The 23828-nt window shown below is 40.5% G+C and overlaps 1 protein-coding gene across 3 annotated transcripts in view; it reads left to right on the plus strand.

Moving 5' to 3' along the window:
- The window catches only part of FMN1 (formin 1), a 433901-nt gene extending 415960 nt beyond the window's left edge, over positions 1-17941 (plus strand). Inside the window, exons 17-18 of one of the 3 annotated variants that reach the window (XM_062205569.1) lie at positions 6682-6766; positions 9700-17941. In XM_062205569.1, the coding sequence (XP_062061553.1) occupies positions 6682-6766; positions 9700-9744 (130 nt within the window). In that variant the 3' untranslated portion in view covers positions 9745-17941. The remainder of the gene's footprint in view (positions 1-6681; positions 6767-9699) is intronic. The other 2 variants (XM_062205570.1, XM_062205572.1) reach the window with 2 other exon arrangements.
- The last annotated feature ends 5887 nt before the right edge of the window (positions 17942-23828 follow it).

Consider the following 23828-nt stretch of genomic DNA (forward strand, 5'->3'; position numbering starts at 1 on the left):
TACAAACTTCATGCATTTCATACATACAAATTTAGGAACATTCTTCCCACCCCACCCCCCTCCCACCCACACTCCTACCCTTCTTCCTCCTCCCTCTCCTATTCCCATTCTTGTTTTTTACTAAGATCAATTTTCAATTACCTTTATAAACATTAAACTCTATACCAAGTAAAGAGTTCAACAGATAGTATGGAAAAAAACAAAACAAAAATCCCTGTTCCTCAACAGTTGAGACAAAGGCTGTTCAGTCATCATCGCTTCTCAGTGTCAGTTTCACTCCTTTATCTCTGATGAAGGAGTCAGTGAGAGCTGTCCTTTACTGAGCCCTTGCTATATGGCAGGTGTGCTAGATGTTCTACATATATTAATTCATTTAATTCTCACAGTGATACCATGAGAACCATAGTATCCTTTATAAAGTACATTTATACTGAAATTTAGAAAAGTTCACTAACTTGTCACAGATCTTTTAATAACTGGCAGAATTAGAGTCCAGTCTTGCTAATGCTGAAGCTCCTTGCCACTAGGTGTGCCTTCTCCCATTCCTTTGTCAATAATGTCCTGTGAAAGGGAGATGTAAGAACTAAATGAGAACATTTGCAGAAGAACCAGCTAGAATCACTGAGGTCAGATGTTTTCCAGGAAATCGGTAGTGTGTACGACTGCCTGCAGTCTGCAGAACAGCCACGGACCATTTGGAAAGGTTGACAGTGGGAGCAGAACTGTTGGTTTGGCCTCCTGCCTCTGCACTCCCAACCACCATCGCCATCCTGGATGTCCAGGCCACATGGACAGTGGTTGCAGGGCCACTGAAGCATTCTGGAGTTGGGAAGGTGAAGCTGACCATTTCTGAAAGAAGAAACCAAAATCCAAAGGTGAAAAGGAGCCTCCAACAGGAAGGAATGGAAGAAGGCAGAGCTTAGTGGCAAGGAGCTTCAACGTCAGCTAGACCCGATTGGAATTCTGCCAGTTATTAGAAGATTTGGGATAAGTTAGTCAATTTTCCTAAAAGTTCTCTTATGCTTAGGCAGCCCTAGGAGAAATAGTGATTCCCAACCATTCCCTTGGAACTGGGATTAAAGGGTCACTAGTCAATGCTGGATTTGAAAAGAAATCTAGCTGGAGAGAAGCCAACTGTGGCTTCATTTACAGCAACATCATCTTGGTTAGTAAATCCCTTAATAGTCAGCGTCTCCAATGTAGTCTGACCTGGATTTGATCCATTTAGTGCATTCTTTTCTTGTGTGGGTGTAGTCACAGTTACTGCTGCAAACAGAAAAGTTTAGTGGCAATGTGGTGTAGACACTGAGCCCTAAGTCAACATTGAGAAATGCCCATTCTTGCAAACTGTTGAAATCTTTACTTAATATATATTAAACTGATCTTCTGTATATAAAGAGAATTGAAAATGAATCTTGATGTGAATGGAAGGGGAGAGGGAGCGGGAAAGGGGAGGGTTGCGGGTGGGAGGGAAGTTATGGGGCAGGGGGGAAGCCATTGTAATCCATAAGGTGTACTTTGGAAATTTATATTCATTAAATAAAAGTTAAAAAAAAATGCCCATTCTCGGGGGGCAGCTTTACAGATCTACTTCTTTATGGGTTATATAAATTGTTGCTCATCTTTGTCTTGTTTTTATTTATTTTCTGTTGCACAAGCCAGCATGTTGAATTCATTGTTACTAACTTGCGCATATGGGCTGGGAGATTGGATTACTAAGTGTGGGTTTTATGCAAATTGTGTAAAATCAGTTAAGTAAAAAGAGAAGCCACTCCTTAGCTTGAAGTTGCTAACAAGTATGTAATTAGTACGGAGTGAATTTTTTTGAGGTTCTAAAAGAAGAACATGTTACCGTAAACATAAATATCTGTGACTGTTAATCTCTAAATACTTAGTATTTTAAAAATATTTTTGGGCCGGCGCCGTGGCTTAACAGGCTGGTCCTCCGCCTTGTGGCGCCGGCACACCGGGTTCTAGTCCCGGTTGGGGCGCCAGATTCTATCCCGGTTGCCCCTCTTCCAGGCTAGCTCCCTGCTATGGCCCGGGAAGGCAGTGGAGGATGGCCCAAGTCCTTGGGCCCTGCACCCGCATGGGAGACCAGGAGAAGCACCTGGCTCCTGGCTTTGGATCAGCAAGATGCGCCGGCCGCAGCGGCCATTGGAGGGTGAACCAACAGCAAAGGAAGACCTTTCTCTCTGTCTCTCTCTCTCTCTCACTATCCACTCTGCCTGTCAAAAAATATATATATTTTTGAAGAATTTTTAAAAATAAAAAATACAAAAAATAACATACCCATGTTAAACACCTACCACCTAGAATTACAACTATTTAATGTTTTGTCACTTATTCTTTAAGACTTTTTAATAAAAAATCATTTTAAAATGAAATTCTATTTAATATATTACCTCAATCCCATTCTCTTCCTTATCATTCTAGCATTAACCTCTATCATGAAATTACTATCATTCCAGACTGTTTTGGATACTTTGCTATGTGTCTGTGTGTTAATACGTCCATAAACAGATGGGTGTTTGCATGTTTTTATACACATTCATATTTGTGAACAATGTTATTGTGTGGGTACTATTTAAAAACATATACAATGTAGCATACTACCTGTACAGTAAGAAAAGTAGCTCACATTATTTATTAATTGATTATAATGTACCTGGAACTGTACTATCTCTGTCCTTTCAATGATCCTGTGGAGCAGACACTTCTACCTGTTGTTACCCATTTTTAATACATCAATCCCACAGAGAGGTCACTTGTGCAGGACCACACAGGTAAGTGGTGGGGCTGAGAATCCACAGTCGGGCTCTGGAACCTGAGTTATTGACCATCATACTAGATCACCTCTTTACTGTATCGCTCTGTGAGATTCTTCTCTCTCAGCTTATGTTTCTGATATCTATGATGTTGAATTCATAGATGTACCTCATTCTTTTATGCAGATATACCATAGTCCATTGAATGAGTGTAGTGCATAGACAGTGTTACATGGTAGTGAAGACCTGTAAAATGAGGTTAACAATTTCCATCTTACAGGCTTGTTGTAAGAATTACATGGCTTAGCTCAAATCAAGCTGGTAGAACAGTACCTTGCACAGATTAAACATCCAGTAAAGTTATATATGTGTGTGTGTGTGTGTGTATGTTAACCCTATTAAACCTAATTATTAGATTGCTTCCAGTTTTTCACTGTTGCATAGAGTATTACCACAATGAAAGCCCTATGTTTTTGTAGAAAAGTTTCTTTCAGGTATCTCTGTAGAAGAGCAATTGTAGGTTCATAGTGTCTGTGTGTTTCAGTTTTATCCATCATTGCCAAAGCCAGCCATACCAATTTACACTCTAGTATGTCATGTGGTAGTTTCCATTTCCCAACAACCTCATTAGCAGCTGATGCTGTTAGATTTGCCTACCTGAGGTATAAGAAATATGTTGTTGAATTGGTGAAAATTTTTAACAGCTTTATTTATGTAATTCACATATTGAACAATTCATCCTTTTAAACTATATAGTCCTGGACCCAGCATTGTAGTGTAGTGGGTAAAGCACCACCTTTAAATCCAGCACACCATATAGGTGCTGGTTTGCATCCCAGCTGTTCCACTTCTAATCCAGTTCCCTGCTAATGGCCTGGAAAAAGCAATGGAAGTTGGACAAAGTCCTTGGGTTCCTGCCGACCATGTAAGAGACCTCTGTGAAGCTCCTGGCTCCTGGCTTTGGCCTGGTCCTTCGCTGGCCATTACGGCCATCTGGGGAGTGAACCAGTGTGTGGAAGACTCTTTGTCTCTGTCTCTGTCTCTCTCTCTCTCTCCCTCCCTCCCACCCTCTACCTCCCCCCCTTCTCTCCCCCTCTCTCCTCCTCTCTCTCCCCCTCCCTCCCTCTCTCTCTCTCCATCTCTCCATCTCTCCCTTTCTCTCTAACTATGAGTTTCTTTTTATTTTTAAGATTTACTTATTTATTTGAAAGAGTTACACAGAGAGAGAAGGAGAGGCAAAGAGAGAGTGAGTTCTTCCATCCGTTAGTTTATTCCCCAGTTGGCAGCAATGGCCAGAGATGCATCGATCCGAAGCCAGGAGCCAGTAGCTTCTACCATGTCTCCCACACGGGTGCAGGGGCCCAAGGACTTGGGCCATCTTCTACTGCTTTCCCAGGCCACAGCAGAGAGCTGGATGGGAAGTGGAGCAGCCGGGACTCGAACCAGCGCCCATATTGGATGCTGGCACTGCAGGCAGTAGCTTTACTTGCTACACCACAGTGCCAGCCCCTCTGACTTTCAAATAACTAAATTTTTTTCAAATGTGTACAGTCCATTGGTTTTTGCAACCATCATCATCAAGGATATGCAACCATCACCACTAATTTTAGAAGAAATCTTTTACCTATTAGCATTGTCCCCAAGACAGTCCATGGCATTGCTAATCTACTCTCTACCTCTATCAATTTGCCTATTCTAGACATTTCATATAAATGAAATCCTTCAATTTATATTTTTATGACCAGCCTCTATCACTTAGCATGTTTTGGGGGTTCATCCATATTGTAGCAGGTATCAGCATTTCATTCCTTTTTATGACCCAATAGTACTCTACTGTCTAAATTTATCACATTTTGTTCATTCATTCATCAACTGAAAGAAATTTGGGTTGTTGCTACTCGTGGCTATTAAGATTAATGCTACCATATGCATTCTTATGCAAATCTTTATATTTAAATAGTTTCAGTTTGATTATGCACATAGAAGAACACACTGGAATGTTCATGGAAAATGGAATATAGAGTAGTTTATTGTAGTGCAAAATGTTTAGAAATCTGTGAATAGTTTTTTTCATGATACACGTTTTCCACAAACTTTTTAAAAATCCTTCTTATGTGTAGATTTCAAAATGATTTTTGGCAAAATAATCTTATCTTTGTATTCCATTTTTCTGTGACTTTTCAAAGATACTTTTGTATCTTTATACTTAGCAATAGAATTGCTAGATCATATGGGAATAACTCAATGTTTAACTTTTTGAAAAACTGCCAAGCTATTTTTCCAAAATGACTGCACCATTCTTCCACCCCATTAGCAATGTGTAAGACTTCCATTTTCTCTATATATACTTGGTATTGTTCTTTTTTATTTTAGCCATCATAGTGAGTGGATTCACATTACATTCCCCTGATGATAAATAAGGTTAAGCATGTTCTCATGTGCTTCTTGATCATTTGTATTTCATCCTTGAAGAAATTTCTATTCAAATCCTTTGCCCATTTGAGGGTACAGGAGTCTAATTTGTCTTCTTCTTTAAGTTGTAAGAGTTCTTCGTATGTTTTACATACAAGTCTCTTATAAATGCTTTTCAGTTTTTTTTTCCATTCTTAGGTTGTCTTTTCATTTAATTGATGTAAATTGGTAGATTTTTTGTGTTTTGGCAAAACTTCAATTTTTACAATTGTCTTAATGTTATTTGGTGAGTGAATCACAAGCCAGAGTGCATTGACATGGCAGCGCTATGTGCACATAATGTTATATTCATCAAAATCTACTGCACTGCTCACAAAAATACAGACTTCCCCAGGTCATCCAGGTGAGCTTCTTGGATAGTGAAGAAAACTTAGTTGTTTTAGGAGCTGGAGGATCTGAGAATGCTGGACATGGAGCTCAGCTGCTGGAGGGAGGGAGGGGGAACAGGAATGCACCTTGAAGCCCTTGTTGCCTGCCCGGGGAGGAGTGCTAGGGGAGTTCCCACATCCTTGTGAAGATGACATAGTTTGTAAATGTACCACAGATGAAAATAAGGGGCCTTACTTCAATGCCCTTGTTTATTTAGAAAACAAACAGCAAATTGGAAAAGTAGATGAAGTATTTGGACAACTTAGAGATTTCATTTTTCAGTTAAATTGTCAGAAAACATGAAGGCATCTTCCTTAAAAAAAAATAAAAATAATAAAAATTAAAAAAAAAAAACCTACAGAAGTTGTATTTAGACCCTTTATGTGGCCACTGCAGAGCTTTTTACCTTGACCTCCTCGGGAGAAAGCACCTCCAGGAGGCAGTGGCAGGGGAGGTTGAGGAGGAGGAGGAAAGGATGGAGCTGGCAGAGTTGGCGGCCTGAGGGGTGGAAAAGGCGGTACAGACCGGAGCTTCAAGGGGGGGGGAGGTTTCCGAGGGAGAGGACATTAGATATAGTGGTGGGCAGACTTCAGCAGTTGATTTCTGCATTAATCTGCATGATCTACTTGTGCTATGGATTGAAAATTTGTTTCTTGAGCAAGCCTTGAAGATATTGACATTTTGTAACAGTGCAACTAAGATATCAACTTTATGCAAAAATGAGTGCAACGGAGCAGTTAATTCCACTCTAAAAGAGCATGAGCAATGTTTCAGTGTCTTGTACAGTGACTGGCACTCTGTGGGTGCTTAATAAATGCACAAGAGTCTTCATTTGAAATATATTTGAATTTAAAATAAAGCATTTTATTTCTTTAAAAACTAGTGTTGATAAAAGTGCAGGAGAAGCTTTTATACCTAATTAGAGTTTAGTGATGAGAAGCATTGAAAAGGCATTCCTAGATTCTCAAACTGTTAATTGGTTATTCTGAAAGCATGCAGATTTTATGTAATATGACCTCTTCCCTTTTTCTCTTTCTCCTCTCCCCCTCCCCACTCCCTGTTTCTATTTTAGACTGAAAATGGCTCAGGCATCTGTCAGCAAGTTGACATCGGAGAAGAAAGTGGAGACAAAGAAAATCAACCCCACTGCTAGTCTGGTGAGATGTGCTTTATAACATAGACCCTCCAGATTTTTCATGATATGTATTTCATTATAACTAGGATGTACCCAGGAGTGTGTCTAAATTTAAAGCTTAAAAGTCATACATTAAAAGTAGTATCCAGATTCTCAGTTCCCACCCCAGAGTAGCATTAATATATACGTGTGTGTGTGTGTGTTCCCTGCAGATTCAACATAGCTCATTTCTGATAAGCCTAGTCTAGTCCCTTGCCTTTTCACATCTACCACCATTCCTTTCAAAGTACCTTTCTCCTGACATGTTTAAGTGCTTCATCCTCATCAGTCTGTTTTCCCTGCTAAAGATGAAGGCGAGGATCATCCTAGTTTGATACTTGGGAAAATGGAGATGCAGGAAGATACAGCTCACTTGGGGTCATTTGGCAAATGGCTAACAACACTGGACCACACTCTGGGTTCCCTGGCATGTCTCCCTAGGCTGGAAATGAGAAGTCTACTCTGTCTTCCTAGGTTTGACAGAAAGTTGTCTTCCAAAGTCTAGTTTTCATAGAGATCACAAATATGTTACAGACTAGCCAAAGGAGTAGGAACCCAGGAGGTTGGGGAAGAGACTGGGTTCAAATCCCAGCCCTGCCACTTAATCTTTATAAAACCTTAGTAAAGTTAAATTACTTCTTTCTCTTCAGTAAAAAGAGGAAAATAATATTACCTTTGCTTTAGGATCATTTTGAGGAAACTTAGAAAACACATATAAATTGTCTACCATATAATAAGAACTCAAGAATTATTAGCTCTTGTCATTATGAATTTTGGCAGCTTTGGTTGACCTTGAAAGTAGGGACAACTCCCCACTGGTTTTCAATCCTTGCCTTCTCTGGGCCCTGAGTTCCCACAACTACTTATTTTATCCTCTCACCTTACGAATACTTTTTATTGGCTGCCATTAGATCCATATGGAGTCTAACTTATAAAGTAGGATTATTTCTGTCGATTGACCTTGGTATTTTTCATAACAACCTCATCAACTCATTCAGGGCCAGACAACTTGGTTGGTTAAGGCTGTGGCTAGTATTCATAGCCTAAATCTGAATGGATACATGCTGTGGGCTCATTTGAAGGTGCATTTGTTACAGTAATTCATATTTTCACTGGCAGTGGCCTCAGCCCTAATTTTTAGCCTCCTCCTTCACTGACCTCTATTCCTTTCTCATGGCCTCTTATTTGGACCTTTATCCTGACCTCCATAACTAAATCTGTTCTCTCCAAGCAAAGAGCAGGGTGAGTCCTGTAGACAAAGGGGCAACAGTGGGTTTACTGTGGCATCTTTTACAGGTTGATTTTTACTGTGAGCAAGCTCCTAGTTGTTCTCTTTAACTTGCTAGGGTTGTTTGTTTTATTGTCTGTGTAGGGGTGTGGAAACTTAAAACTAAGTCCTGGCTTAGTTTCACAAGTCAAGGATGGGTACAAAACTCAGAACGATGTCTGAAATGATCAACTTAAGTTTCTATCTAGGCCAGTTTTCGTAACTCACTGCACTATCACATCTGACAGGTTATCAGCAGATGAGGATCTGTTCTCCAGGATCTGTTCTCCTCTTTGCAGAGGAAGGCCACTTTCCCATTTCCTTTCTTAGCCTTTTATTGGCACTCCCAGGGGACCAGACACGGCCCTTGTCACACCTACAACATTTTCTCCTCTGGAGTCACAGACCCAGTGAGGGCCTATGTTTCTGTTTGGTGTACTTCCATTTATTTTTACACCTTCCCAGCAGGCTTCCTTGCCCTTCTGCTTTAGAAGGCTCTCCCTGAAAAGGAAGCTCAAAGAAAGCAGAGCAAAGCATTTATGGGGAGATGGGAGCTTCTGCCGTTCTGCACAGGGGAAGCTCTTCCCCTTCCATGCACATGGCCTTGGTTTTGTTCTGCCAGGTAACTCATTTGCAGGTGCATGTAACTTGGAAACAGAGAAAAAGAGAAAGAGAGAGGGAAATATCTTCCATCCTCTGGTTTACTCCTTAAATGGCTACAACAGCCATGGCTAGGAAGGACAAAGCCAGGAGCCAGGAACTCCATCCAAATGTCCCAATTGGGTGTCAGGGATCCTTCTCCTTGAGCCATTATTTGCTGCCTCCCAAGGTGTTCAAGAACCTGAACTGAAAATGGAATAGCCAGCATTGAAACCCAGGCTCTCCAAAATATGTGGATGTCTCAAATGGCAACTTAACTTACACACAAAACACCCACCCCTGCTTTTTTTTCATGTCTCTGATCCCTGAAAATTATTTCTTGAGCATCATCCCCTAATTCCATCAGTGTGGTGAGCATAGGGGTGGGAAGAGTCTTAAAGTTCAATACAAAATCAGGGTCATTGACACAAAAGAGGAGAACAGAGCTGAGCGGCCTGGCATGGTAAAGATCCACATTCTAGATAGATGTAGTCGATGATCTTTTGTTAAATTATTTGTTTTTATTTAAGAGGTACAGAGGTACACAGAGAGAATGCTCATCTACTGGCTGACTTCCCCAAAAGCCCACAATGGACAGGAAGTCAAAGCCAGGAGCTGGGGACTCAGTCCAGGTTTCTCAAGTGGGTAGCAGGAGCTCAATCACTTGAGACATCACCACTGCCTCCCAGGGTCTGCATTCATAGGAAGCTGGAGTCAGGAGCTGGGGCTGGGAATTGAACCCAGGCACTCAGATGGGGGATATGGACATTTTAAATGGTAACTTAACCACTAGGCCAAATGTCTGCCTCTGGTTGTTCTTTTCTTACATGTTTGGTTTTTGGTGAGTAATGATGATAGTTTGGGAGGGGCAGATAAGTGTTTAGGGAAAGAGGGATTGAGATACTCTCATTTCTCAGGTTCTTATGTAATCTTACTCAGCATGCTAGGCCAAAATTTGAAAAAGATAAAAATGAGAAAAATAATAATAAATTCATTTTTTTCCCTAACAGAAAGAAAGGCTGCGTCAGAAGGAAGCCAGTGTGACCACCAACTAAAGTGGGGACGCGTGAGACACAGTAACAGTGGAGATGTACCTTGTGTGCTCCTTTCTGACCCTAGGGCTGAGGAAGTTCCTGGAAGATATGCTGCTAAATGTGTGTTTTGCTCATGTCTTTCTGAGGTCCTCTGCACAGAGTGCCCTGTGCCTTCCTATTATGTCCCTTATGAAGCCACAAAAAACAATGAAAAGCTACTTAAGGGAACATTTCATGTGTATTTGATAATTGTTACTTGTAGCAGTCTAAAGTCCACTCCCTTATAAGACCTGAAGACATACTAAAATTTTCTGAATATTTTTAAAAGCTGAGATTTCAAGCTGTCAAACTCAAGATTCATACATGTAACCTTGTCCCAAAACAGGAGAGAGATCTTTTCTGACAATTGCTTTGACATAATTTAAGCTTCATCTTTACATACTTCTCTTTTGATTATTGGTCTGCAGCATTTTTCTCACCAATAATGTTGAAATTTATCCACCCTGCTTTTGAAGAGGTGCAAGACTATGTATTCCCAGACTAGCGAGCTTATTTGTTGTCTGTGCAGCAGGAAGGAGAGAAAACAGCATTGTACATGGGTGGAAAGGGAATAAATCAGTGTAAACTTCATCCTGGAAAACAAACTATAATACAGGGCATTGGCTTCAAGCCATTACAAGCCATTAGGCAAGGCTCCTTCAGTTGGTATATCAGCTCTTTGTGGTTTCCTGGGTCAGCAGAGGTTCAGCACCCCAGGTCCTGGAAGAAACTGTATGACTTGAGGAGGGACAGCCTTGGGGTCAAAGCACCTGCTTGGACAAGCCACCCACATTTGGGAACACTTGTGAACAAGTGACAATATGTTGACAGGCAGTCACATTCTACATCACGGTCTGCAACTGCGTGCTAGTTTCCAGACAGAAGAGCAAATACTCCTTGCAGCCTTTTATCATGACCTTGGCTGACAGGCAAGTGAAGTCGGGTAAAGCAGAGATCTTTGATGTCAAAAAAAAAAAAAAAAAGGCAGAAGAAAAGTTCTTTTCATCAAAATGAAAGCAAGATGATTATATTAATAATAAACTTTGCGAGGAATATCGTGCATAGACAGCTTTTTCTGACCCTGGCCCTTGAATCATAGAAGGAACCCCTTTGGGCCTCCCTCTGACATCTTTTCTTTTAAGCCACTACTCTTTGAATCTGTCTTGTGAGGGGGAAGAAAGAGGACTAGGGGTGAATTGGGAACAAAACCAATGACTGTCATTTCTAGACCTTGAAGGAAGAAAGGCCCAAGCTTACCCCTCCAACTGTGGGACAGTCTAGAGGTGAGCAAGAATCATCTTAAGTGTCCCCATGTGCCATGTGTGGCCTGCCCTTTGCCCCAGCATCTTTCCAGAACTGAACTTGCCAGCTGCCTGTCATCAGCCGCCTCAGGGACACTCCTAGGATGGATTCCGCTAACAAAGGCAGCGCTGCATCCTCGTGTAACACCAGCCTCGGGAATCAAGAATGCACGGTGAGGATCAAACCAAGTCACAGAAGCCATAGCCATGCAGGTGCTAACGGCCTTTCCTAGTGGTTCTGAAGAAAGCAAAATGGCAACTTGGTTGGATTTTGCAATTCAAAGTGAAGGACTTAGACAAGCAAATTAGAAAAGTCGATCAGGATCAGGAACTTAACATGATTAAGAAGGCTTGAAGTTGCGGGTGAGCAGCAAAGCTTTTCAAACTGCTTTCTTATTTGGTTTGTCTTCATTTTCATTTTACTGTGAAGAAAGCCAAGGGAACTCATCACTTGAAAACAGATTCCACTTAGAGCCATCCTGTGTTCTGTGGTGTTCCTTCTAATACTGTCATAGAGAAGAAAAGTGGCAGTTTTGCCCATGCCGCAGAAATCCGCTCTGGGTTCAGTGAGGCCAGCATAAGACCAGGTCGCTATGAATCCCTATAGACTTGAAGGAAGGGAGCAGGAGGCGATTTTCAGCAGAGCCACTGTGGCCCACTTCAGGTCTCAAAGTAGGAAACCCATGGAAAAATCCCTGAAGGTAGGCAGGACTGGCGCTATGGCCACATAACTTTTCAAGGCACCCTCTTAAGAGACAGTGCTGAAGAGTAATGAATGAAAGCATTTGAGAGGGAGATAAATGGAGCATATGTTGGATTTCAGCAGAGTGAACACTAATAATGCATGGTAGAGTACCTATTTCCCAAGAGCAAGAATTGCCTCTATTGGGGAAACCTAGTGATTTTCTAATGCCAGTCAGGTGTGTCACATCAGTGTTTTAAGGCACTATGGCAAAATCTCCAACGTTCTCTCCTAGTTTGAAGCCTTCATTATTTCTCTTGGCTACCCACTCTCAGTGCACCACAGTGATGTCAACTTAAGTTGATATGCAGTAAAGTTAAAGGGAGTTTGTTCACAGTAGTCCCTCTAAAACAATGTGGAGGCGTTTAAAATGATCCCTCTACAATGCATCTGAGGGTGCATTAAATGGAACAGGTATGCTAAAGCTTGTCAGGGTATAAAGTTCTGGAATAGTACTTAGCAACTTGAGCACTGGAGGTAAGCAGGGTTCAAGTAGCTGTTCTAGGCATAACTCTTCCTGAGCTAGGAAGAAGAGTGGCCAGGATTTGCTCTCTTGTGTTTAATCAGACACTTACACCTAACTTACTACTAAGACCAGAAGAAAACTTGAATTTACAAACATCTCTGTCTCTTACCCACCAAGATTCACCAAATCTGAGGGCACAGTTTGATGGCACTTCAGATTTTTTCATAAGAAATGGAATAATTCTTGAGCACACATTGATATCATATATTACATTAAAGCATTATGTAAAAAGCATCAGACCTATGAGTTGTCAAAAAGATCAGGAAGTGTGCTATTTGGATTTTTACATGAGAAGAGGCAGTTACTTGGAAAAGAAGTGAGAAAAAGTATGGCCAAGCAGAAGAGGACATATGTGATGGTGGAGATTTTGGGGCCACAGCTGATGGTCTTGCTGCCCTGCCTTTTGAATCCTTAAGTTTCTTTCTGTGATGTATTTTCACACACTCATTGCATCTATCTATGAATTATAGAGACAGAATTTCTAAAATCCAAGAAGTAGAATCAAGAAATTCATTGGTGCTGTTACACCTTTAAATGTTCTAGGCCAAAACAAATTGCCAATGTGGTTGAAGAATTTTATGTCAGATTGGGTATTGGGCTTCCAGTAAAGATAACAGAAGCTGCAGACCTGCTGAGACTCCTTTAGGCACCTCCTTGTTTTATGCACACTAGAAGGAATGGCACTTCCTAAATGAAAACCTCGTATGCTGCTGGTGGAGAATCCAGAAAAATTGAAGGAAGGAATAAAACATGTTGGTGTATTTGATACCTCTAGGAGAATTAAGAGATCATTAGCACAGTTTCTCCAAAGACCACAGTAGGAAGTAGCATAAGAAGTAGAAATTTATTTTTGGGCAAAGATTTGCCTTTAGCCTGGGGTTGCACATCTTCCTGTAGATTATGCTACATGAAACAGAGAAGTTTTTAATTTTAGTTATATTCTTTCTTGAAGTGATAGATTCACAATTGCATGCTAGTGTCATTGATGGGGATCATTGCATATAGCAGCACAGCAAACCACCCCTGAACAGTGTATGAAGGGACCTGCAGACCATTGCTCCCAGCAACCAGGCTGTGACATTGATGGCAACGTCTAACATCCTAAATCAGTCCATTTTGCAGTACTTGCTCCCAACTCCCTCCATAAAACCAATTTGGAGCTTTAGGTGCAAAAAGAGGGAAAAAAATCCAAGAAGTATAGTCTTCTCCCTCCAAGTATCTGATACAAATATATAATGTCCCAAATTATTGTTTAAAAATTGCCAGCAAGAAGTATCTGCTGGACTTGAACTTCACTTTTCTTTTATCCTGCCTACCCTAATTTGGGGGGGGGGGGGGGGGGAGGATGGTTGAAAGGTGAGTAGAAAAAGGGAAAGCTTCCGCAGACTTGGTATCTTGGTATAATCTACAATCAGTGTATTACTTCATGAATCACAAGAAAATGGACAGACCATGAAGTCCAGTGTTGTAGAAGTCCTAAGCACATAAGAATTTGAACAGCTGTGGTGACTGATGGATGCATACAAAGGAAGCACTTCTAGTGCCTCCTTGACCAGGCAATTTAAAACAGCCACACAAGAAAAGTGGTGTGATACAGTGAGAGAAATGCTAGACCATTAGAGAGTCCTTACTCTGGGTCCTCTTAAGAGCAGTTTATATGAGTAGCACACCCAAAATACCCTGAGTCCCACATTTCATATGTGCCTTATTTTACCTCCAAAGAGAGAAGACTGAATAAAGAAACAAACTGTCATTCATTTCTGCTGCTTCATCCTCATAAAGAAATCTTTAACATAGGTCAAACAAACTGTTAGGGTTTGGAAAGAATTGATAGTTTTTAGCCTTTTAAACATGAAAATAACTTGCTGGATATATTTGCCTTTTCCAGCTACAAACAACCCAGGTGCTGGAAACTGCTGTTGATACAAAAGTGGCTTCAAGAAACTGGACTCAGCAGATCTTTCTCCTTTAGGCTTATGTACCGTTATTCTTAATTTCATTTAAAATTGATCCGAGGCATAAGCAGGCCCAGATACACAACTGTATGTGACCAAGAGGCTCATTTTGTGCCATCTCTGCATGCCCATCAGCTGTTGACACATTGTTAGAGTCACTGAATTTTAGTTTCACAATTCTTCATGACCCTTTCAAAGGATTGGGCAATCTACCGAACTCTCCCAGATCAACACTTTGCAGGGAAGTAGTGGATTTAAGACAGTTTTAACCTATCAAACCTGAAGCCAACTCAGTAGCTTTACTTGATCCAAGACTTTACCAATATTATGATATAAATGTAGTATTTGGGAAGTTTGTGTAGTTAACAACTTTCATGGAAACAAAGATACTAAAATGGTAGCTAGGTAACTCTCTCTCAAGCCACCATGCGGTTTCCACCAACAAATAATTTATTAGGGAAACAAATCAAGCCTCATTAAGCAAGTGGGCTATTCCTCAAGGGGGAGTTTTTTGGACTTATTTCCCATCCTCTCTAGTTGCCCTCCTGACCACCCCACTGATAGCCAGTGGTGTAGAAAACCTTTCTTTCTCTCACCCTTCCCTTCTTGATATGGTTGTTCTCTTGTTCAAGAACTTACAAGAACTCCAGACTTCAGTGCTCATTACATTTATGAAATACTTGATCTGGGGAAGACTGATTTAATCTCAGTTTTTACATGAAAGTGGTAGATAAAGTAATTAATTTATTCTTCTACATTCCATTTTGCTCAAATGACTTCCCATGTTTATGTACTCTCTTAAATATATTAAGAATCTCCGGTTTGTCTCCTCCTTTTCTAAAGACTGATTGACCTATTTCCCTGGGCTAATTTTTTAGCTCTGTCTGAAAACTTGATGTTCCTAGGCTAGAAAAATGCAAATGATCCCATAATTTCAGGCAGAAATTAGTATCCAAAGAATCTGGCATGGAGTAAACACCTTTCTACACATTTCAGCAGTCACAGAGGCTGAATATTTTTCTGAATTCTACCTGTGCATTGATGCTGAGGGGCCCGCTACCTTGGAAACTTAAGGGGAATGAGTATTTTCCCCACATATAATATGAGCTGCCCAATGCACTGTCTTATTCTTAGCCTATCAAGTACAAACCAAATGTTTTCAGACATGCATTAGCAGTGGTTTGTCAACATCTTTGGCAGAGTTGTACCTATTTTTTGTTGTTCTCCTCCAGGGCTTTCTTCCACTTGCATTTCTTGAAGCAAATTCATTCTGATTGTTCAGCTAGGTTAGCTTTCCAAGGTCCATCTTTCCAAAAGAAAGATTGGTTCCACAGACCATTGAGTGCACAGGGAAATTACTCTGTACCCTCTGTGCCATGGATCATAGATGTTTAGGAATCAACAACTCTCTGGGAACTTTTGTGTTGGATGTTGAATTCCATTTTCTCTCTGTGATCTGTATAAAAAGGAAGATACAGCATGCCAAAATTGCATTTCTCTTCCCAATGAGAGACTAGACGGACATTTGAAAATCTTTATATTTTAGGTGTATTTTCATGAACTAGCAACAGTTCCTCTTTTCCCCCTTTCTTGCCAGCTTGTCTCTAGATATAATCTTATTTCTTCATTTGTATGACCATAAATGCATAAAGAGGCAGTCTGAGCCCCAGAGACTGTGTTCTGCATGATCCTCGAAAGGCATCCATTCCCACTAGAAACAAGTCCAAGAGTAAGGGAAAAAATCAAGTAACAGTTCTCTTGGCCTGTGGTAAGATTTTGGAGTCTACCAAGGGAGTACATCTATTCCAAAATCAAGAGTTAATAATCCTGCAGTTCTATAGTTTCCCAAGACAAATAATGTGACCTACTGTCAGCTGTAGGATCTCTGAAGAGTATGCTGCTTAAGAAAAAGAACTTCCCTTTAAGGTAACAATTTAAGGTACTCCTAAAGAGGCAGAAACTTTTAAAATTAGAAACTGGATAATTTTTAAGAATCATTAGAGAAAGCATGTCATCAATTTATCATAGTCCTTTCCTTTCCCTGAGCTTTAATGTAGACTAGCATGGGAAGCAGGGTGTCCTTGGACTTTGATTTAGAGGATCGTGATTTGGCCCAGGAAATAAGCACTGGCCTGCATGCCCAGAACCTAAATAAAATCATCCTGCATCCTAATGTGAATCAGACCTAACAGAAATGTAAATTATTTCAAAACCTTTAGGGTTTAATTTTTTTTAAACACCCTGGATGTTGCTTCCTAAAATGCACTTGGTCCATGTGGTTGTCTTCATGTGGCCTTGTCAGATTCCAAGCAATGGATAACAAAGACAGGAGATGGGAAGAAAAGAAATTTATGCAAGGCCAATGCAATTTTTTGCCAATGTAATGCATCATTAGGAAGCTGATGATTCTTGCCATGGTGGTATCATGGGCAACTTTTCAATGGAAATTCAAGGAATCTGTATTAGGCAAATGTGAGTGTCTAGTAACTGCTTTTGGTCAGCACCACACAATCTGATGGACAAGCAGGGAACCCAGTGAAATGTGTCAGTGTCCGGGTAACTCAATTCATTTCAGGTTTGCTTTCATAAAGTTGCTTGTCCTTGGACCTCCTTTTTTTTTTAATGCTTGTCCAGAAGTCATTTTGGCATTTAGCTTCATTTTGCTTTTCTCCTCTCAATACTTCTGCTTTAGCCTCTGCTTTCTTAACATCCTACAGCTATGTTTTCCTTATTTTTACTGTAGCTTTTCCTGTGCCCAACCTTTTGCACCTCTCTGCATCACAGGCAATTGAACTCCACCCTTACTCCATCCTCTTGGACCCAATGGTCCATTCCCCTGCTGTTTGGATAGGGAGCTCCACTGTCACCAAGGAGCCCACGTGAGACACTGCTGTGACAGCCTCTTGTTAATGTCAGCATTATTTCATCATTTAGGCAAAGGGGAAAATCCATAAAAATCATGCAAAAATACATTTCTCTTTCATTTAATTCTCTTTTTTTCATTATTTTAAGGAGTCTGGGGAAAGGAGGCAATCTAATCCTCCTCCATTTCTCATGGGTTTTACTTTAAAACTATCTGATTAGGAGCTGTTCTTTTTAGTCTTCAGCTATTTGATACATAAGACAAAATTTTTGGATCTCATGTAACTCTGTGCTGCTGAACAAATTGACTTGGTTCTCTGCAAATATTTTGAATCTAAGGCTTTATATATTGTCACACCATTCTTGCTACTCATGATTCAAACACCAACCCTAGACTAAAGCAGGATGTTGACACTTTGTGGCTATCTTCCGATTAATAGTAACTTACACTCTTGAAAGCACTGTAGAAAAGTGTAAGCATGACCTATATAGTCAATTATATGACCTGGTAAAAAGGTTGACTTTTCTGTTTAATTGGGTGTTATACCAATCTGTAGACACAAGCTTAAAGGAATTTAAGCAATAATGATGACAGTTTGGTAAAGGAGAAGGCACTTTGAAGACATGAAACCTTACATGCTCTTGGGTATTTTTAAACCTAATAAGCTAATTGGATTCAGGTATTTTCCCTTTAAATTTTTAAAAGTATGCATTTCTAATTTGTTTGCACATTTAATTTTGTCAAAGCTGAGAAATTGCTCATGAGTTGACTTTGTAAATGTCATTTGCAACTAAAAAGTATTTATTTTTAAAAAGGGTGAAGAAACCAATATTGAATTGTACATAATGAGTATATATATATATGTGTGTGTGTATATATATATATTTTTTCCCTTCTTGACACTAATTGGTCACCATATCAAGTGTATTTTTGTACATAATATGTATTGGTTAGAAAAATATAGATTGCCTATTCAAATAATTCTATCTCCATGATAGATTGTATTTATCCTAAACTATTGATACCTCTGTTAATTTAAGAGATAGAACTATATTTTTTGGAATTTGCAGAGAATTGCATTCAAGGCTTCTAACTGTAAATATGCTAAAAATATTTTAATAAATCTTGGTTTCATGTCCATCTGGTATCTAACGTAGATTGATTTTCAGGAAGCATGTAAAGCAGTATTCCAATGGTACTTTTAATGTGGAGAGTATCAGACGTTTCTAACTTGCATTACCACTTACATACAGTATTACTATTGAGCCACAAGAGCTGATCTCACTAAGTCAATCATTTATATTTCCTTCTTTCTCCATGTCCATCCTACCAACAGAGGGCAATCTGGATAAGCATTAAAGACTAACAAAAGGCAAACTGAACCAGGCATTGTCTTAGCTACATTGACCCAAAAGCAACACTGCTTGAACGTTAATTTCAAAGGAGTGGAGTACACAGGGATTAGTGACTTTAAGTGATGGATTAAAGACAATATACCAGGGAAACAGAACAGAAACCTAATTGTATATATTCTGACACTGATTCTTCCCAAGCATTATGATATAAAGTATGCAGGTATTTTAGGAACAAAAAACCACAACACTTTAATCCACTCTTCTTCCTAAATATAACTGTGTTTTTTAACTGATTCACTTGTTCAATGTTCCTGAGTGCCCATGCACTCTTCCCAGATGTATCCTGGAATATTTATTTAGTTGGGAAAAATTTTTATTACATGCAGAGTTTTTCCATAATACACATTTTCCATGAACATTTTGAAGATCCCTTGAATGCATGGATTTAAAAAAAAGTTTCATCAAAAGAAGTTTACCTTTTAATCCTATTTTCCATCAACGTTTTAAAATACCTTTGGAAGGCCCATTATGTAAAGCAGCATTTAAAGAACATAGTTATTATCTAAGAAGACATTTAATCATTAGGAAACCTAAATCATAGAATCATTCAGCTGCAAAAATTTTCAGATATTGGAGAAAATATCTCAGCAAAAGTATTGAAGTTCAACAGCCTTGCTAAAAATCATACTCAATAAATACTACACTAAGAACCCAAAGCTCTCAACATCATAGCCAAAGCTTTTCCAGCTGCTCAGTTTGTTCATCAAATTTATCCGCTTCCTAAAAATACTCCATATGGAGAAATGTTCTAAAACTGTTGTTTGAAAAAATGATCCACACGCTTCTAATGTTTTATAGAAAACATTATTGAGGTTGTGTTCTGAGTACTTCAGAGAGGGTCACGGCCGGGGCATCATGAGGACCTGGGAGAAAACCAGGACACTGGTTCACCTCAGCGATTCTCTCTGGTGGAAACAATCTTTACTCTCCCCTGCTTCAGGGGATGTTATCACCTATTCTTTAAGTTGTCTGTATAGCTGGTGGTCCAGCTACCAGGATGTACTACTCTATCAATACCTAAGGCTGGGTTATTGATAAACCAAAATGCTTTGGCTCACAATACCGGAGACTGAGAAGTCCAGTATCAAGACACCAGCATCTGTTGAGGGTCATCTTTCTGCCTTCACGTGGTAGAAAACAGAAAGGCGAGGAGCAGAAGTGTGCCCAACTAGCCCTTTTCTAACTGCATGAATAATACCCAGAAGGGTAGAATGCTGTGGCCTCTTAAAAATGCTGCTCCTTCAAATACTGTGAAAATGGCAATCAAACTTTAACATTTCCAAACCGTAGCACAGGCTGTACATTACTGAGACTAAATGCTCCACCTCAGACCAACTCCAGGTGCTCCCTTTCACCTTGCTGATCATATTCTTCAAAATAAGACTTTAAAATTGCCCCACACCAATCCTGCCTGCTTTACTTCACTTTGGATGTCTCCGAATCTGAATCTTCAAGGTAAGATAATCTTCATGCCCATCATTGATGATGATGAATGGTAAGAGGAGATATTTTTATATTAGCTATTCATTTCTATATATCAGAATATCCCCTGAAACTTGCCAGATTAAAGCAACAGTAATCACTTTATGTTTCTTTTGGGTTTTGTTGGTTAAGAATTTGGAAAGGTCTCAGCTGACCAGTTGTTTCTTGGAAGCTCCCATGACGTTGTAGAAATCCATCAGTTGGGTCTGTTGTCATGAAAACTGGAAGGCTTAAATGAGGCTGAAAAAATGGTCTCTCAAGTGGCTGACTTCATTGGTAAATTCTTGCGGGCTCTAGGCTGGAGGCCTCCATCCCTCTCCACATGAGCCTCTTGAGTGACCCAAGGTGAAATAGATCATTTATTTGTCCCTGGCTATAGCTCAAAAGTCACACTCATTCACTTTCATGCTGATTTGTTTCTTTGGCATCTACAAAGATCTGTCCAGATTGGCGGAGTAAGAAACCAGACGGCACCTTTTGAAAGAAGAATGTCCACACTACTTGTAAGAACATTTGGGAAGGGCCAGCAATGTGGCATAGTAGGTAAAGCTGCTGCCTGTGATGCCAGCATCCCATATGGGCAATATTCCAGTCACAGCTGCTCCACTCCTGATGCAGCTCCCTGCTAATGTGTCTGGGAAAGCAGCAGATGGCCTACGTGCTTGGGCCCCCACACCCACACTGGAGACTTGGAAGAAGCTTCTGGCTCCTGGCTTTGGCCTGGCCCAGCCCCAGCCCGTGCAACCATTTGGGGAGTGAAGATGGAAGATCTATTTTTCTGTCTGTCTCTCTCTCTTCCTCTCTGTAATTCTGCCTTTCAAATATTTAAAAAGAAAAAACATGTGGGATGGATACATAGATAATAGAGATATAGAGAGGTAGATAGCTGTCACAGTAGCTTGTCCTGGGCTTTCTCCTTTCCTTATCCTTATTTTTGTGCTAAAATTAAAGTTCAGATTTCTGTTTCAAAATTTTCCCTACTACTTTTTCTCAAATCTTCCTTCTCTCTCCCACATCAGAATACAGACATGTTTGTCTTACTTCTCCGAACAGAGAGGCATTCTTTACCATGAGGAAAGTAAAGTGTATCCTAACTGGTGAGGAATATAGACTTGCAGTTGACAACTGACTTTATAAACATGGACAGAGGAACAAAGGACTCAGAGGTGATCCAGTATCATCAGCATTTTTCATCATATGAGTAGGAAAGGAGCTTATCTTCCCTGAGGCTGGGTCTTATTCAGTAAGTAAATGCAGCCACACCTTTTCTCTGGTTTAGAGTCAAGCTTTTTGTGATTATTATGATAGCATGCATGTATTAATACAATAGAATAGTATTCAGCCTTTAAAAGCAGAGATTCTGACATTTGCTACAACGTGGTTGAAACCAAGTCACAGAAACACAAATATTTTAAGATTCCACTTACATGAGGTACACAGAGCAAATTCACAGGGGCAGGGAGTAAGATGGTGGTTTGCCAGGGCTGGGGAAGGGGAATGGGAGATTTTGTTTAATGGGTACAGAATGTCAGTTTGAGAAGATAAAGTACTGGTAATGAATGGGAGAGATGGTTGCACAACAGTGTGAATGTATTAAATACCAAAAAGCTGTACACTTAGAAATGGGTTTAAATTATAAGTTTTATGTATATCTTGCCTTAATAAAAGTATGTATGAAGGCTTCCTGTATGCTAGGTGCTAGGTTCAGTGTTTTATATGCAATACTTTAAGCCGCGTAATAATACTATGAGTTAAATTTCACAAACAAGAAAACTGAAGCTTGGAAAAAATGGTAAGTTTCTCACACATTTGGTAGGTGGAAAAAGCAAAATTCATGCACTCCAAAAATCATTCCCAGTCACTCTCCTATCTCTGGGTTCACATGAAAGGTGTTAGCTGACTCAGAAGAAATAAGGGTATATAGCTAGAGATTATAAGGTCTATTTTTTTAAGATTTATTTATTTACTTGAAAATCAGAGTTACACAGAGAGAGAGAAGGAGAGGCAGAGAGAGAGGTCTCCATCCAATGGTTCACTCCCCAACTGGCCACAACACTAAAGCCTGTGCTCCCAAAGCCAGGACCCAGGAGCTTCCTCCTGGTCTCCCACGTGGGTGCAGGGGTCCAAGGACTGGGGCCATCTTCTACTGCTTTCCCGGGCCATAGCAGGGAGCTGGATCAGAAGTGGAGCAGGTGGGACATGAACTGGCGCCCATATGGGATGCCAGCACCGCAGGCGGCGGCCTTACTCACCATGCCACAGCACCAGCCCTGATTATAAGGTCTTGACACATAAGTGGTTTATAATTTCATTTTTGAGAGACAGTAAATATTTACCACCTAACACGATACATTCTCCTACATTACTTCTCTTTCAGACTGTAGTGTACTTTTGTCAAATATCTGGTCCAAGAATATTGGCACCACCAGTAATTCTGTAAAAGGCAAAGAAACTCAAAATATTAAAAACAAATCTTCCAGGAAGCAGCTAATGTTTATCTACCAGAGCCTTTTTCCCTCTCCAGGTAGGACAGAGTAGGCTATAACAAAAGGCAAGAAGTGAGGAAATTGGCTGAGGACCGCATGGAGAATACTGTGAAACTAAGAGGAGCAACTGTCAGACATCAGATCTATCTTTGTGCTGTTTTCATCAAGTTATCTCATAATCAATCAGTCTAGAAATATAACTGACAAGGTGGAACCGTAACCTATCCACAAAAGATAATTAATGTTCAAACAAAACTGGATCATGTTTCAGCTCCCTGCTAATGGCCTGGGAAAGCAGTAGAGGATGGCCCAAGTCCGTGGGCCCCTGCACCCACATGGGAGACCAGGAGGAAGCTCCTAGCTCCTAGCTCCTGGCTCCTGGCTCCTGGCCTCAGATCCACCTAGCCCCAGCCACTGTAGCATCTGGGGAGTGAACCAGTGGGTGGAGGACCTCGCTCTCTGTCTTTCCCCATCTCTGCCTGCAACTCTGCCTCTCAAATAAATAAATAAATCTTAAAAAACACTAGATCATGTGGCACTTGAATTTCCCAGAGCCATCAACCGATGTGATGTGTAGCTGTGTGCATTGCTTGATTTGAAGCTGAAATGAACTCAGGTGGACTTCATCCCAGGCCATTCTGAAAATATTTGCTGCTAAAATGAAATTCTTTATAGAGAGAACATGTTATTGCTTAAGAACCACAACAGGTGGTTGTACTCAGCTTTCTTGTGCCAGCCAGAAGGAGAATGAAAAAGAGAAATCTTTAAAATGCCCTCCCTCACACTTCCAGTTCTAGAAGACGTCAAGAGTTGCCACATTAGTCCATCACTTTCCCTTATCTCCCAAGACTTCCAGCTCCATTGCAAAGATCACAGTGGCTCAGCTGCCTCTGAGGAACCATGGCATCTAGGAGGATTTCTCCCGCAGAATAATTTTGGCCTAAGCAGTGGAGACAGAGTGTGGGCCCAGAAAGTCAAAGCACCTCTGCTCCTTAGCATCCACCTCTGGCTTTGTGTGACAGGTGAGAGCAGGAAAGAGCTGCAAGGGCTCATCCAGTGGCTGTTACACTTGCTTCTAAGAGGCCCTTTCTCATATATGTCCTCTCTTCTCACTGAATTCCTACTTGAACTCAGTGGTTACTTAGGAGAAAAATGGTAATGGTCTCCTGTAATACATGTTCTTATTTACATGTCCTCAAATGAAAAGTCACAACCGTAAGGCAGGCATTGTGGCACAGTGGGTTAAGCTACCTGCAACACCAACATCCCCAATGGTGCTGCTATGAATCTCTGCTG

Source organism: Lepus europaeus, chromosome 11, assembly GCF_033115175.1.
Source record: "Lepus europaeus isolate LE1 chromosome 11, mLepTim1.pri, whole genome shotgun sequence".
NCBI classification, from domain to species: domain Eukaryota; kingdom Metazoa; phylum Chordata; class Mammalia; order Lagomorpha; family Leporidae; genus Lepus; species Lepus europaeus.